At 36.5% G+C, this 13672-nt stretch overlaps 1 protein-coding gene across 1 annotated transcript in view; it reads left to right on the top strand.

The window, feature by feature from the left end:
• The window catches only part of kcnn3 (potassium intermediate/small conductance calcium-activated channel, subfamily N, member 3), a 59134-nt gene that overhangs the window by 23315 nt on the left and 22147 nt on the right, over positions 1-13672 (top strand). The window contains exon 4 of the mRNA XM_082149574.1: positions 10046-10342. Coding sequence (XP_082005700.1) covers positions 10046-10342 — 297 coding nt within the window. The remainder of the gene's footprint in view (positions 1-10045; positions 10343-13672) is intronic.

Here is a 13672-nt window from a genome sequence, read left to right as displayed (position 1 = left end):
TCCTTCACTCTAGAGCTTGAATCATCGGACTTGCGCTCGCATTGATATGGTCAAATCGACGTCATTGTTCGTTACTGTCTTTAGTTTACTGTGTAGGAAGGAAGCCTCAGGACAGCTGACGTTGTTATGGCAATGGGCGTTTTTGTTTTCGACGCGCTGTACACGGTAGACCAATCACAACAGACTGAGCTGTCTGGCCAATCAGAGCAGAGTAGCTTGCGGAAAGGAGGGATTTAGAGAGATTGATTCATCTCACGAGTCGTTTGAGAATCATTGAAAATGTGATGATGTGCAAATGTATATTATGAGGAAATTAAACAGTTTTTTACCTTTGATGCATGTAAACATGTTGTAGGAGACTCCACAACAACATTAGGAAACTTTAAAATAGCATAAGGGGCCCTTTAAACATTTTCATCGTTACTGACCAGAAAATTTTTACAGTTCATATAATTTGATTGTGACAACATCCCCCAATAGCTATATGGGGTAAGTGGTCTCTAAATTGCCATAAATCTGCCTGTTAGAGGCTTTCAACAAAAAATTAAACCATAATATAACATTTAAATATACAATTAAAAATAATATTTAAAAAATGTAATCGAGAAATTTACATTAATAAAAAAAACATGTCCCGATTTGACGTTTATGACAAAATACGAGCGCAGCTTCACAGCTGATTTCAGCTCTAACACTGAAGTGCTGAGACAGAGACTGTAAAAAAAACACAAAAAAAACAGCCATGAAATTTGTCAACTATCCAGTTACAATACAACAATTTTGAAAGGGAGTAGCAAAATGGTCTGAATGTTACAAGCACAGGCTAGAAATAAAAGGCATAATTTAGCAAAGCGTAAGCAGAATGCTAATGTAGATTAGATCCCCTCAGGGTTCTGGAAAAGGAATGAGGTGTCAGTGACAGTCCTGTACTTAGAGCTGAGAGGTTACTGTAGTATTAACCACGCGGTACAGCTCCCCCCTCCTGCTCTGACATAAAGGAGCTAATGCGCAGGGAAGGCTTTTAACTGACAGCATGAACGGTGCTGGCAACGGAACGACAAGGAAACATTTCCAGAACATTGCGAAAGCACATCTCGTCTCTCAGGTTCATTGTGTGAGAGTTGTAGCTTGGAGGAAACTAAAGGGGTTTCCTGCTGTTTTTGCTACTTGCTACACACATGGGAAATTGTGCGTATGTGCGAGAGAGAGAAAGTGTGGATATAAATGTTTTTATTTTAAAAAGAGGGAATTCCAAGCAGATTCCACTGCTTTTAAAAACACTGCAGGCAAATTCCCTAGCTTATTTAGCCTGTGTGTGTCGGTATTTTGGGCTTGCCTCATTGGTAATCTGAGTGGATTGGAGATACCTGTTTCGTTCTGTAACACATTTCAGGAATCATAACAAATTCACCATAAGGCAGTAGGATCGTTTTGCATGACATGCTTACAGACAGCCGATTAATTGCCTTTATGATGAATTTCTGCCTCTGATGAAGTTGATCAGACATTTTGGATCACAGGTTTGCAGTGTGACTGCTGCTATGATGCCTGTTGACTTTAACTTGTGCTATGAATGGGACATTTACAGTTATTTACCCAAATCATATATTTTAGGATATGTATTTTAACTCATGAAGTAGGCCTATTCCTCTAGTAAAAGTACAAAATTATTTATTTTTAAATGTATACATTACCGTTCAAACGTTTGTGGTTGGTCAATTTTTTTTTGTCTTTGGTCAAAGAGAAATCTCTTATGCTCATCAATGCTGCATTTATTGGATCAAAAATACAATAAAACAGTAATATTGTGGAATATGATTACAATTTAAAATAACTCTCTTCTATTTTAATATATTTTAAAATTGAATGTATTCCTGTCATGGCAAAGCTGAATTTTCAGCATCATTACTCTAGTTTTCAGTGTCACATGATCCTTCAGAAATCATTCTAATATGATGATTTGCTGCTCAATATACATTTCTAATTATTATCATTGTTGAAAAGAGTTGTGCTGCTTAATATTTTTGTGGAAACTGATCATTTATTTTATGATGAATAGAACGTTCAAAAGAACAGCATTTATATATATATTTTTTTTTTTTTGTAACAATATAAATGTCTTTATTGTCACATTTTAACAATTTAATGCATCCCCTGCTGAATATCTAAAATCATACTTTACTTTTTTTTTTACTTTGGTGCAATGGCAAAACTCAAAACGTTAATTGCGTTTCATCGTATTATTCAGTCCCACAGACTCCCACTCCTTTTAAAAGGTCCTGCTTTTGTCTTCAAACTTTCAGTTTGTGTTGAAGCTGCTGATGATTTTGGGTAAGAGCACATAAAGAATTTAGCCAACTAAAGAAAGCATTTTAACAGACAATTTAGCTGTCCGGTGTTAGCATTATTATAGAAGTTATTAATAGTGCGTGAATAGGTGATCGTATTTATATCCATTTTGCAAAGGCACAAGTGTAAGTGGGAATCAGTTAGTAAAGACCATAGACTGTAAAAAAATATGGACGTAGTGTCCGTGACGTCACCCGTAGGTTTATGAAGAGCGTTTTTGAAACACAAAGTCGGTGGAGCCGGCCGTCGCCATCTTGGCAGCGCGTCACTGCATGTCACTCCCAGATAACTGAAAATGGCCAAAGAGGCGGGATTAGCTGAGGTGGCCACACCCTTAATTATGCAGAACTTTAAGGCTTAATATAATTTAAACGGATGAGTTATACAAAAATTCACCCCCTTCACAGTTGTCATGAAGGGCAAAATTAGCTATATAGACCCAAAACACTTTTTGTACCAGGCTGTAAACATATTTGTTTCTGCTGTAAATGTTGGCATATTAACATGGGAGGTCTATAGGATTGATTCTCTTTTGTAGCCTGTCTCTAGCGGCCAGTCGATGAATTGCAGTTTGAGTCAATTCCGTGTTGGATTCAAGAGGGAGACCGGAATCAAGTTGCTGCTTGATTTAATGTTGTAAAATGTGTTATTTTAGTATTATTTATATACGATTGTAATATTTTGAATTAGATTAAATTTTTTAATTTTCATATTTTAATTTTAGTTAAAGTTTTAGTAATTGTATGTGATTTTGTCATTTTTATTTGTTGGTTTTTATTTTATTTTTATTTTAGTGGATAAGGCAACATTTCACATTTTCATTTAAGTTAAAGATTTTTATATAATACCTTGAGTTTGATCAGAAGTATAAGCATAGCAGTCAATGCTGCTATGTTTTTTTTTTTTTTTTGGGCAAAATATAGCCAACATTACGGGTTTGCCAGGGCTTGTGTAGAACCACTTCAGTTGTTTTTGTATATGAGTTAGGATGTCAGAACTGTCTCAGACTGCCCAGTCAAAGCTGTCAGTTGACTAAAGTCTGCAGAACTGTATATCACAAAGTCTGACATAAAGACAGTTGATGTCTGCCTTGACTTTTACTTAAGATCTCACTTGGGTCATATACAATCTGACAAGCAACAATGATAAAAGACAGACAATGTTCGCCGGGACTTCAGTGATTGTAGGGAAGTGTGCTGATCTGAATTAGAATGTAAGCGTTTGTTTGTGTGTGTGTGTGTGTGTGTGTGCGGTGTGTATATGTGTGACTTACAATGCTATTATCATAACAAAAGTGTTCATCTCTGACAGGACAAAACAACAAAACAGACACCATTCTTCTCATTTGGCTTCACTCTTTCCCTCTCTCTCCTCTTTCAGCTTTCGTCTTCCTCCTGGATTTCCCTTTTTTTCTCGGCTCTGCATTTTTCTCTTTCTCCCGTTCTTCATTTAGCTGTCTGCTCTCCTATTCATCCTTCCTTTCTTTCCCTAATTTTTCCTAATTGGCTCTGGCCCTCATTTGTTGGGAGGTTCTGGGTTTCTCTCTCTCTTGTCTCCTCTCTTTCTCTCTCTGATGGGTTTAGAGAAGCAGCTCGGTCCAGTCATTCATGTTGACTGATTACCTTAACTAATGGAATTTAATTATTCAGCATATCCTGGTGGCGATTTGGCCCAAAAAAGAACGACAGGATGGGTGATGGGGGAAGGGGGCGAGGTAGTGGAGAGATGAATTAGGAGTAACGTGCGGAGGAGGAAAGGGAGAGATGATGATGATGGAGAAAAAGGAGATTTCAGCATTTTTAGCATTTCTTTTTTCCCCCTCAAAGTTACATGGATCGTTCCCACGATTACTCATAAACGCAAAGCTTTACAGAAATGAGAACCATTTATCAGCAGATAAAGATTGTGATGATTTTCAGCAAATATCAGAAATATGGAAGGAGCCCTGAAAGACAGATTTAAAGGCTATAGCATGATATTTGGCTGTTTTGAGCCAACATGTGTTTGTTGTGAACTGATAAATGGACATTTTGAGTTGATATCTGTCTAAATATTGTTGAGCGTAACCAGGTTTAAAACCGTAAAACATTTTTTATTATTTGTTGAAATAAACCTAATAAAAATGATGAAACGCTCAACAAAATTACTAAAACTATAACTAAAATTAAATTGAAAACAGAAAATAAAAACATTTAAACTAATTAATAAAAACTAGAGTTGGACCTCTAATATATTAAAAACACTAAAATAACACTGAGCGTAACGTGATTAAACATTGTTTTTTAAATATTGTTTATTGTTATTAAACGTTTAAACAATTTAAGTTTTAATAAACATTATGTTTTCAAATATTTTTGTGAATCTTTGAGTAAATATTCTTTGAAATAAATGTTGATTTGATCGATTTAATATTCATAAAATGTTTCAACATTTTAACATTTAATGAACATTAACTGCTTTCATTTTTTGTTGTTAATTTTGTTTAAAAAAGTGTTTTATTTAATTTATGTTTTTAAAAGTTTAAACATTTTAACCTTTAATAAACATTCTAATGATAAACAATATTTTTCAAATGTTTTTAGAGAATTTTTAATAAAAATTGTGTGAATTAAAATTTTCATCAATTTAATGTAGCTATCATCGCTGTTTACTAAATGTTTAAACATTTAATGAACACTTATAATAATATTTAATTTGTATCTCTTTTCAGGTATTTTATAGTGAATTTTGCATAAATATTTTATGAAAAAGTGTTCATAAAATGTTTAAACATTTAATAATCAAATCATCTTTTTGAAATATTTTTTGTGAATTTAGTGTAATATTGTGTTAAATAAGTGTTTAATTTAAGTTCATCTGTATTCTTTGTCTCAGTCTCCTATATTATTTACAAAAAACAACATTTAATCAGCTACAGTCCACTGTAGATGTCAATATCAGTCATTAAGACCCATATTCGTCAACCATTATTCATAAATCATAGAGCGATCCATACAAGCCTCTCGCAGATTCACATGCACTCACACACACACACTCTCACACATTCTCTTTCATTCCCCTTCCACCTACCCATACGCGTGTATTTTTCCCGCACATTCATTCTCTTTCTCGGCTTCTTTCCCTGCCTTTCACCTCCTTTCTATCTCGCTCCCTCACACTTTCCTCATGCTCTCTCTCTCTTTCGTGATTGCATAAACACGCACAAACACACAGTCATTCTCTCCCTCTCTCACCAGGGGATCCTAATTAAGCTTGGCTGGCCTTTGATGTTGTCGCCTAGGCAACAGTCACCATGACGAGGCTGGCTTTTCCAGAAAGAAAAAAAAAAAAACATGCGCATTTTACAGCCATACGACATGCACGGTGCCCTTCACACACAGAGTCAAGCACGCACACATGCACGAGCAATTAGACAAACAAAACAATTTCTTCAGATGCCAGAAAGACCTGTTGCGCTGTGACACAACCTTGCGATGAATATAGGCGAGAGTGCCATATATATAGCTGAAGAGATATCCGAATTCATTCATGAGTTCTCAGGATTCCCGTATAATCATTTGCAGCCCTGTGTGTGGGTGTGTGTGTGTGTGTGTGGATGTGTGTATGTCTCAGTGGGGAAAACCCTGCTTGCCTTCTGCTTATCAATTAAACAAACCTCGCCAATCTAACACTCACAATTAACATTAAACACATCTAACACCGCCAGCCAGCACAATTAGCTTCCCGTTCCGTCGTTAGGCTCTGCTGATATACCGCCTGACATGAAGTTGCATTGGGAGAGAGAACGAGAGAAAGAGAGAGAGTCATATAACTGTCAGTGCACATTATGCCAGCGGAATTCTGTTTGCTTATTGCTCTGTCTGTTTGGCGTTCCTGGCAGGATAAAATGACTATCTGAGCGTGTTCTCATTGTGGGACTCATCAATCTTTTTCCCTCTCATTTTGCCTCCTGCGCTGCTTCTGAGAACACACTTTACTCATTCAGTTAGTCGAACGGCAGCTCTATTTATTAGTTGTTCTAATGAGGTAATCTGAATTATTAATTTGTAATTGAAGTTTTTTGATTAAATGGATGATGAATAGTTAGTCTTAAGTTGTTATGTAACATTCGTTTTTTCTCTTTTTATTCTTTTGCCCTAAGTAGCACAGTGTGACAAGCAATTTGTCTCTCGACGCTTAAAGCAAAAATACTGGGCGATGCAACACAAGAACATTTTTATTTATTAGAGCTGTTTGGTCCTAAAATCAGGAAGAGACTTTTACATTTTTTTGGGCCTCTGGAAATTCGAATACGTTTTTTGAATAGCACTTTTTGATTTATGAATACATTTGTCATTTGAAATGATTGTTTATGAGTACTTTCTTGTTTTGTTCACTATTAATTTTCACACAGACATGCCTCAAAAACTCATTATACATTTCTGAGGGAACACATGGCCCTGCTAATTCTCTTCTGGCTTTTAGAAGTGCAAAAGGATTTTTGACCAATCAGATTTTACTCTAGACATTATGGGCCCATTTTAACGATCTGAAACGCAAGTATCAAACGCGAAACGCAAGTAACTTTGTGGGCGGATCTTGGGCGCTGTTGCGATTATACCGGCGGGATAAATGACTCTTGCGCCCGATGCAAATCTAAAATGGGTCTGAAGTAGCTACATTACTCATAGGTGTGGTTTGGGCATAACGTGAAATAAACCAATCAGAGCGTCATCTCACATTCCCTTTAAAAGCAGGCGTGTTTGTTCCAAGGCGCACGCCAGGAGCGGTTCACAGCCAAGGAGACCAACGTTCTCGTCAGGGCCGTAAAAGACAGAGAAGTGACATTGTATGGGGATGGGAGAAACCCACCCAAATAAGCTTCGGTTAAACAGGCTTATAATAATTTTGGTAAATGTGTAAGGTAGATTTATGCCTATTTTTTCACATCTTCATGGACACCACAATGATTTCCCTCATGTGGAATATTTTTCCTTATAGTTATGTATGGTTTGCAAAAATGGCAACTGCTGCGTCTGTGTGTAGATGAAAGAAGCAAAGTGTATGCGCGTTGTGCACACGCTACATTATGGCCAAGCATGCGCCCTTAAAATAGCATCTGAATAACGCGCCACTGACTTTAGACTAGGTTTTTCTTGATCTGTAGCGGAATTGTTTTCTGGAACTGCAAAATAGCACCATGGAACGTTTGCGCCGGAACACGCCTCCTCTTTTCGCTGCACCGCCCCCGGGAGCGCAAGTTCATTCCCTAATTTACCGACGTGCGTATGTCGAGGGAAAAGTCCACTGTGCATCGGGTGCAAAATAGGAATGATACATGCGTCGGTGTACAAAGTCAATTGCGCTGGGTGCAAGATAGGGCCCTATGTCTAGATATTAAGCCAAGTTGTAAGTTATTTAGTTATAAATAATACTTTTCTTAGATACTATTTTGTTTGTTTTGTTTTGCTCTAAAATCCAGAAGAGAATTAGCATTTTTGAGCCATGAGTTTCCTCTGGAATTTCTTTTTTTTTAGCAACTTCACATTATGATTTATGTGTACTATTACGACCTAGGATTAAAGGTAGGGTAGGTAATCCTTTTTCTAAAAAAAAAACATTCCAAATTTGTTTAAACTGTCTTTATATACCAATACATAATTAAAATGTAAGTACTCTGAAAAAGAAAATATAAAAATCGAGTGACTGTAGACCTTTTAATCTGCAATAAACACAGCTCATTATTTCCATTCACTCCACCCCCTCCCTTCTGAGCTCCTTCCAAAGACACGCCCCCAAAACACATGAACGCGCGACGCCAAACGCTCAGGCTGGAACAAGACGCATTTATTACCTGAGACGAGTGGAGAGGAAGGAGCGCAGTACATACAGTGACATCATGTCAGAATCACATGTAATAAAATACCTAACTTTATCACTATGAATATAAACAAATAAGATTTCTTTTAGTACTCACTATCAAGCTAGCATATCGATAATGGTAAAGTTTGATTCGGTAACGAGCTATATTTATAAGGCAAAACTAAAAACAGGTTGCATTGATACACGTTTTTCCATTACCATCAGTTACACTGTGATGAAGGTGAATTTCGTGTAAGATTCATAACATATACGGTGTTTTGCATGTAAGAGTTTCCATGATGAAAACATTGTTGACTCTAATGAAGACTAACGTACACTCCGAGTCTGGAGAAAAGTACCGCATCGTCGGCTCGAGGACAGGTCCGGGGTCGAGGGCGAAGCAGAGGAGGTCGTTCAAGAGTGCGGGCAGAGTCCGAGGAAGTAGTTTTTGCCTTGTTTGCCTTCGCTGACTGCATATGCAGGTGCTTTGAGCTGAATATTTCCGGGAACGGTGACATGTGATGAGTGCACGCAGGGCAGCGCGCGCAGTGGGGCTCGGGCACGAGACATGAAGGCATCTGATTGGTTCTTTACATTCGCACCGAATGGCAGTGATTGGTCAGAGTTTTTACTGTCCTGCAGCTGCTACAGAGGTCAGATTTTTTTCATTCCTTTTTCTAAACACATAATGTATTGACTACTATCAGGATGGAAGGACCATTTCACCCAGTATAAAAAAAAGTGTTTCTGAACAGGATTACCTACCCTACCTTTAAGTCACGATAAATAAAAAGAAAAAGCAGGAAAATTAAACATGACTCCCCGCCCAGTGCTCAGACTAAGAAAAAAGAAAATAAATTCACATAGGAAAAAAACAGCTTTTCGATAAATGTTTTATTAAGATGTTGAAATTTTTTTTAAATAAAGTTGAAAGTTTCAGAGAAACAAAAGAATGACCATTTGGTGCATAAACTTCAGGGTGACCCACGGCCCAAAATACCATACAAAAAGTCAATATGACTAAAAGACAAAATATCTTCCCTCAAGAGATCAAAGAAAAATCCAATTGATTAACCTTAAATACACTATCAAAGCAGAGCGAATGTTACAAAGGACACCAACACTTCTTAAAATATATAACAATCATATAACAATAACATTGTTGGTGGGGAGACAGGAGAAGTGTGACCGGCCCGAAGTCGCAGCAACTCGTTGAAGAGCGGAAGAGATTGTTTTAAACCTGCCGCAATCAGTGCCATCCAATCCAATGAAGACTGGCAGAGCCATCAATCAACTGGTTAAAAGATGCTACTCAGGACAAACAACACACACACAAACAGACACACAGACAAAACAAATTCAAAACAAGAACAAATGCATAAAATAAAAGAACACAGAAAAACACACATCCGTAACAGTACTTTACTATTTTCTTCAACATATATTACACATAGCCATATCTCAAATGAAAAATGTATTAGAAGTTCAAAATTTTTGGGATTTTAGCATGATTCTGTATTTTATTTTATTTTATTTTATTTTATTTTATTTTATTTTATTTTATTTTATTTTATTTTATTTTATTTTATTTTATTTTATTTTATTGTATTTTATTTGATTTTATTTTTCTGTATTTAAATTTTTTATTCTTGTGTAAAATTATATATATATAATATATAGTTTTTATGGTCATAGAAACTATGTCACTGTCACAGCTAGTGGCTGCTGTGTTCCATTGAGCACTTCTTTACATTTTAATACAAATTTGATATCCATTAAGCAAATTGAAACTTTGCCGGGAAACTCTGCTCAATTTGCATTGTTTAACATTCCCATTCTGACTTTTCCCCTTCAGCTCTTTGTCATTGACAATGGTGCGGACGACTGGCGGATCGCCATGACCATGGAGAGAGTGCTGCTCATCGCTCTGGAGCTGATCGTTTCGGCGGTTCACCCGGTGCCGGGGGACTTCAAGTTTATGTGGCGGGCACGGCTGGCCTTCTCCTACGCTCCCTCGCAGGCGGAGGCAGATCTAGACATGGTGCTGTCTGTACCCATGTTCCTTAGACTCTACCTCATCGCCAGAGTCATGCTGCTACATAGCAAGCTCTTCACCGACGCCTCCTCCCGCAGCATAGGGGCACTCAACAAGGTCAGAGGTCAACCCAATGATTAAAAACTGAGAATTTAGGGTGTTAATTAAATGTGCAGCATTTGTTTCTGAGTGTGGTTTTCCTTTTCTTGCTGTTTACATTCTTTTGGCTAGTTAGAATGGTTCCAGTAGCCTCTGTTGGTTGATAGCAGTGAATTCTGACTAAATAATATATTTGCAAGTAACACATCGCCTGATTCCTGTTCGAAGGTCTCTTTAAAGCATGAAATCACATACTTCTGGAGGGTTCTGCGCTTTCCAAGCAACTGCCATTGAGATGAATGGGAATGCTAACAGCTAGCTTTCTTCAGGTATTATAGACCAACTAGTCCAAACCTCATCAACTGGTCAGGTTTTTCCCTCACTGTCCATCTTTAATTCCCCACTTGCGCCCAGATTCAGTAAACACATCCTCTTTATGTTTTAGTTCCCTTTTGTGTGGACAGTCATGAGCATTGAGGCCTGTGGTTTTCTGCGCTAGAGGAAAGAGGTTTTGTGTGGATTTATGTGGTTTGTTCAGTTTCTTGAGAAAGATGAACCTTTCAGCTTTACTGACAGTTTAAAGATTCTACATTTATAGGCTGGTTCACACTTGCCCACAAAACAGCAACATGGTTAACACACTGATCCAGCCAGTTTTGGGGAAGCTACTTTAAAACTGCTACAAGCTACTAAAAATGAAAACTACACTCAGAAAAAAAGGTACAAAAGCTGTCACTGTGGCGGTACCTTTTCAAAAGGTACTCCTTTGTACCTAAAAAGTGCATTTTAGGCCCTCAAAGGTACATATTGGTACCAAAAGTGTACATATTAGTACCCAAATGGAACATATTAGAACCCTTTTGAAGTACTGCCCCAGTGACAGCTTTTGTACCTTTTTTTCTGAGAGTTACACTACAGTCTAATGGTCAGATAAACCAAGAGTTTCAAACTTTTCAATTCCATGGACTTTCAAATATAATGATCCCTTTACTAGGGACCCCTTTCCTAAAAAGGCTGCTATTTTCATGTATACAGACCCATTTGTACTGTAAATATGAATATTATAATTTTGTATTAAATATTATCTTGAAAATCTTTATTTTCTGTCAAGTTGACTACCCACCATACGAGAATGGTTAGCTGTATAAATGTGAAGAAATACAGAACTGTCTTTTCTACATTATTTTTCTTTAAACTGTTATTTATTATTTTACCTCCAAGCATCCTTTTGCAGAACTTCTGCAGGGTTTCAAGAGACCCATTAAAAAGTATTAATGAAGTAACTGACAACATTGAAGCTTCTTAAAGGGATAGTTTTAGATATTTAAATTCTGTCATCATTTACTCACCTCAAGCTTTTCTAAACCTGTATGAGTTTCTTTTTTCTGATGAACACAAAATAAGTTATTTTAAAGAATGATGGTAATCAGACAGTTGATGGACCCCACTGACTTCCATAGATTTTTTTTTCTCCATACTATGAAAGTCAGTGGTCAATCAATGAAGTCGGTCAACTGTCTGGTTACCAACATTCTTCAAAATATCTTCTTTTGTGTTTAGCAGAAGAAATAAATGTATACAGGTTTGGAGCAACCTGAGGGTGAGTAAATGATGACAGAATTTTTTGGGGGGGGTTAACTATCCCTTTAAGGTGACATATCATATTATTCATATATATATATATATATATATATATATATATATATATATATATATATATATATATTTATTTAAGAATTGTTTTTATAGTTTTACAATATCAAAACCGTGGTACAGGTGTCTCATGGCAGCACACACAATCACCCATCAACTGATAGTTAAAGGATAGGGTGAAGGGTAATAGCAAAAAAAAAATTAAGACACTTAAGAAATTAAGACATTCAACATACATTCTCAAGAAAGTAGATAAAAATAAAAAAAATAAAAAAAAAGAAGATTATTCAATCAATCTGAATTTTATCAGACAAAATTTCTCAAAAGCAATAGGGGGTTTTAACTGAATCTTGATTACAAGCTAAATTTACAGATTAATTTTCCCTAAATAAACAACAATATAAATTAGTTGAAAATATACAAACAGCAGCATTTAACTAAATATTTCATTATAAAAAAGGTTAAATGGCTGCAAATGCCCTTCGGCACGAGAGACTTAAATCTGGGAATAGTTTATTTTGGAAACCGGATGCATGCACCGTATGATTGAACTGATTCACTAAAACGAATCAAACCGTAATGCTTAGTGTACAACACAATGTGACATAAAATGTGACAATATGACATTGTTATTCTATGCTGCTACTGTACTTATTGGAAAAAGTGGCTTGTTACTGGAAAAGCTACATTATTATAACAGCTAAGCTATACTGTCATGCATGCTACTAAAAGTAATGCTAGTAGTGTTGCTACATTTACTCCCCTGGATCCAAACAAAACCCACTTCCTATTTGGTGTGTGTGTTGGGATTTGTTGGGTCAGAGTGAACTAGCTTAAGACGAACCTTATTTTGAAGGTCAATGTTGGACAGGAGCTTAATCTAATTGTTTTTTCATTGTTAGGATGCAGCATCACAGCTCGGTGTCAGTTGATGTGACTGATGAATATTCTGCTGTAATGGATTTTATGATTGATGGCTGTGTGTTTTTCAAGCAGATTTATCTCTGCTCCCCTTTAGATGGCTGATTGATGTCTCTGAATATTGTGTATCTCTTCAGCTTTGTGCTTAAGAGAGGTTGAAAAATGACTGCCGTGGCTGTCAAGTGTTTGATAGTTCAAAGTTTGAGTTTTGTCTTTCGGTGCCATTGAAATAATCCAAAACAGGTGAAAAGAGTCCTGATGTACTTTAATTTGAATGGCTGATTGGAGAGGGTAATCACTTTGTCCTTTGAGAGAAGCTCTTGTTTCAAAGAGATGTAAATGCAAATGATCTTTCCTCTCATGTGCTGTTTTATCATTAATGATCGTGTGGCCCAACTTAGCTCAGAGATCTCTAAGAGCGGCATTAGAATCAATCTGAGCTGAAAATGAAAACATTGAAGGGCTTCTTGTAAATTTCAGTCAGGACACCCAGTATTTCACATAAATTATGATATTTCAGGTCACAGTCTTTACTTTTGAACAAAGACACTGAACAACCTTTGATCTAAAACAGCTGTTTTAACTTCCTAGTGCAACCGGTGGGACAAATATAAGGTCAAACATGATCTTTTGATGGTCTTAATTTGAAAAAGACCACCATAGGGACTATTGGGACCCATCTCACCACCACAGCAGCTTGTTTTTGAGAGAAAATGCATATAAAGACATTAAATACAATTCAAGGATATATATATATATATATATATATATATA

The sequence above is a fragment of the Leuciscus leuciscus genome, assembly GCF_965113295.1.
Source record: "Leuciscus leuciscus genome assembly, chromosome: 20".
Lineage (NCBI taxonomy): Eukaryota > Metazoa > Chordata > Actinopteri > Cypriniformes > Leuciscidae > Leuciscus > Leuciscus leuciscus.
The sequence above is the reverse complement of the archived record's forward strand: the minus strand, read 5'-3'. Positions and strand labels throughout refer to the sequence as shown.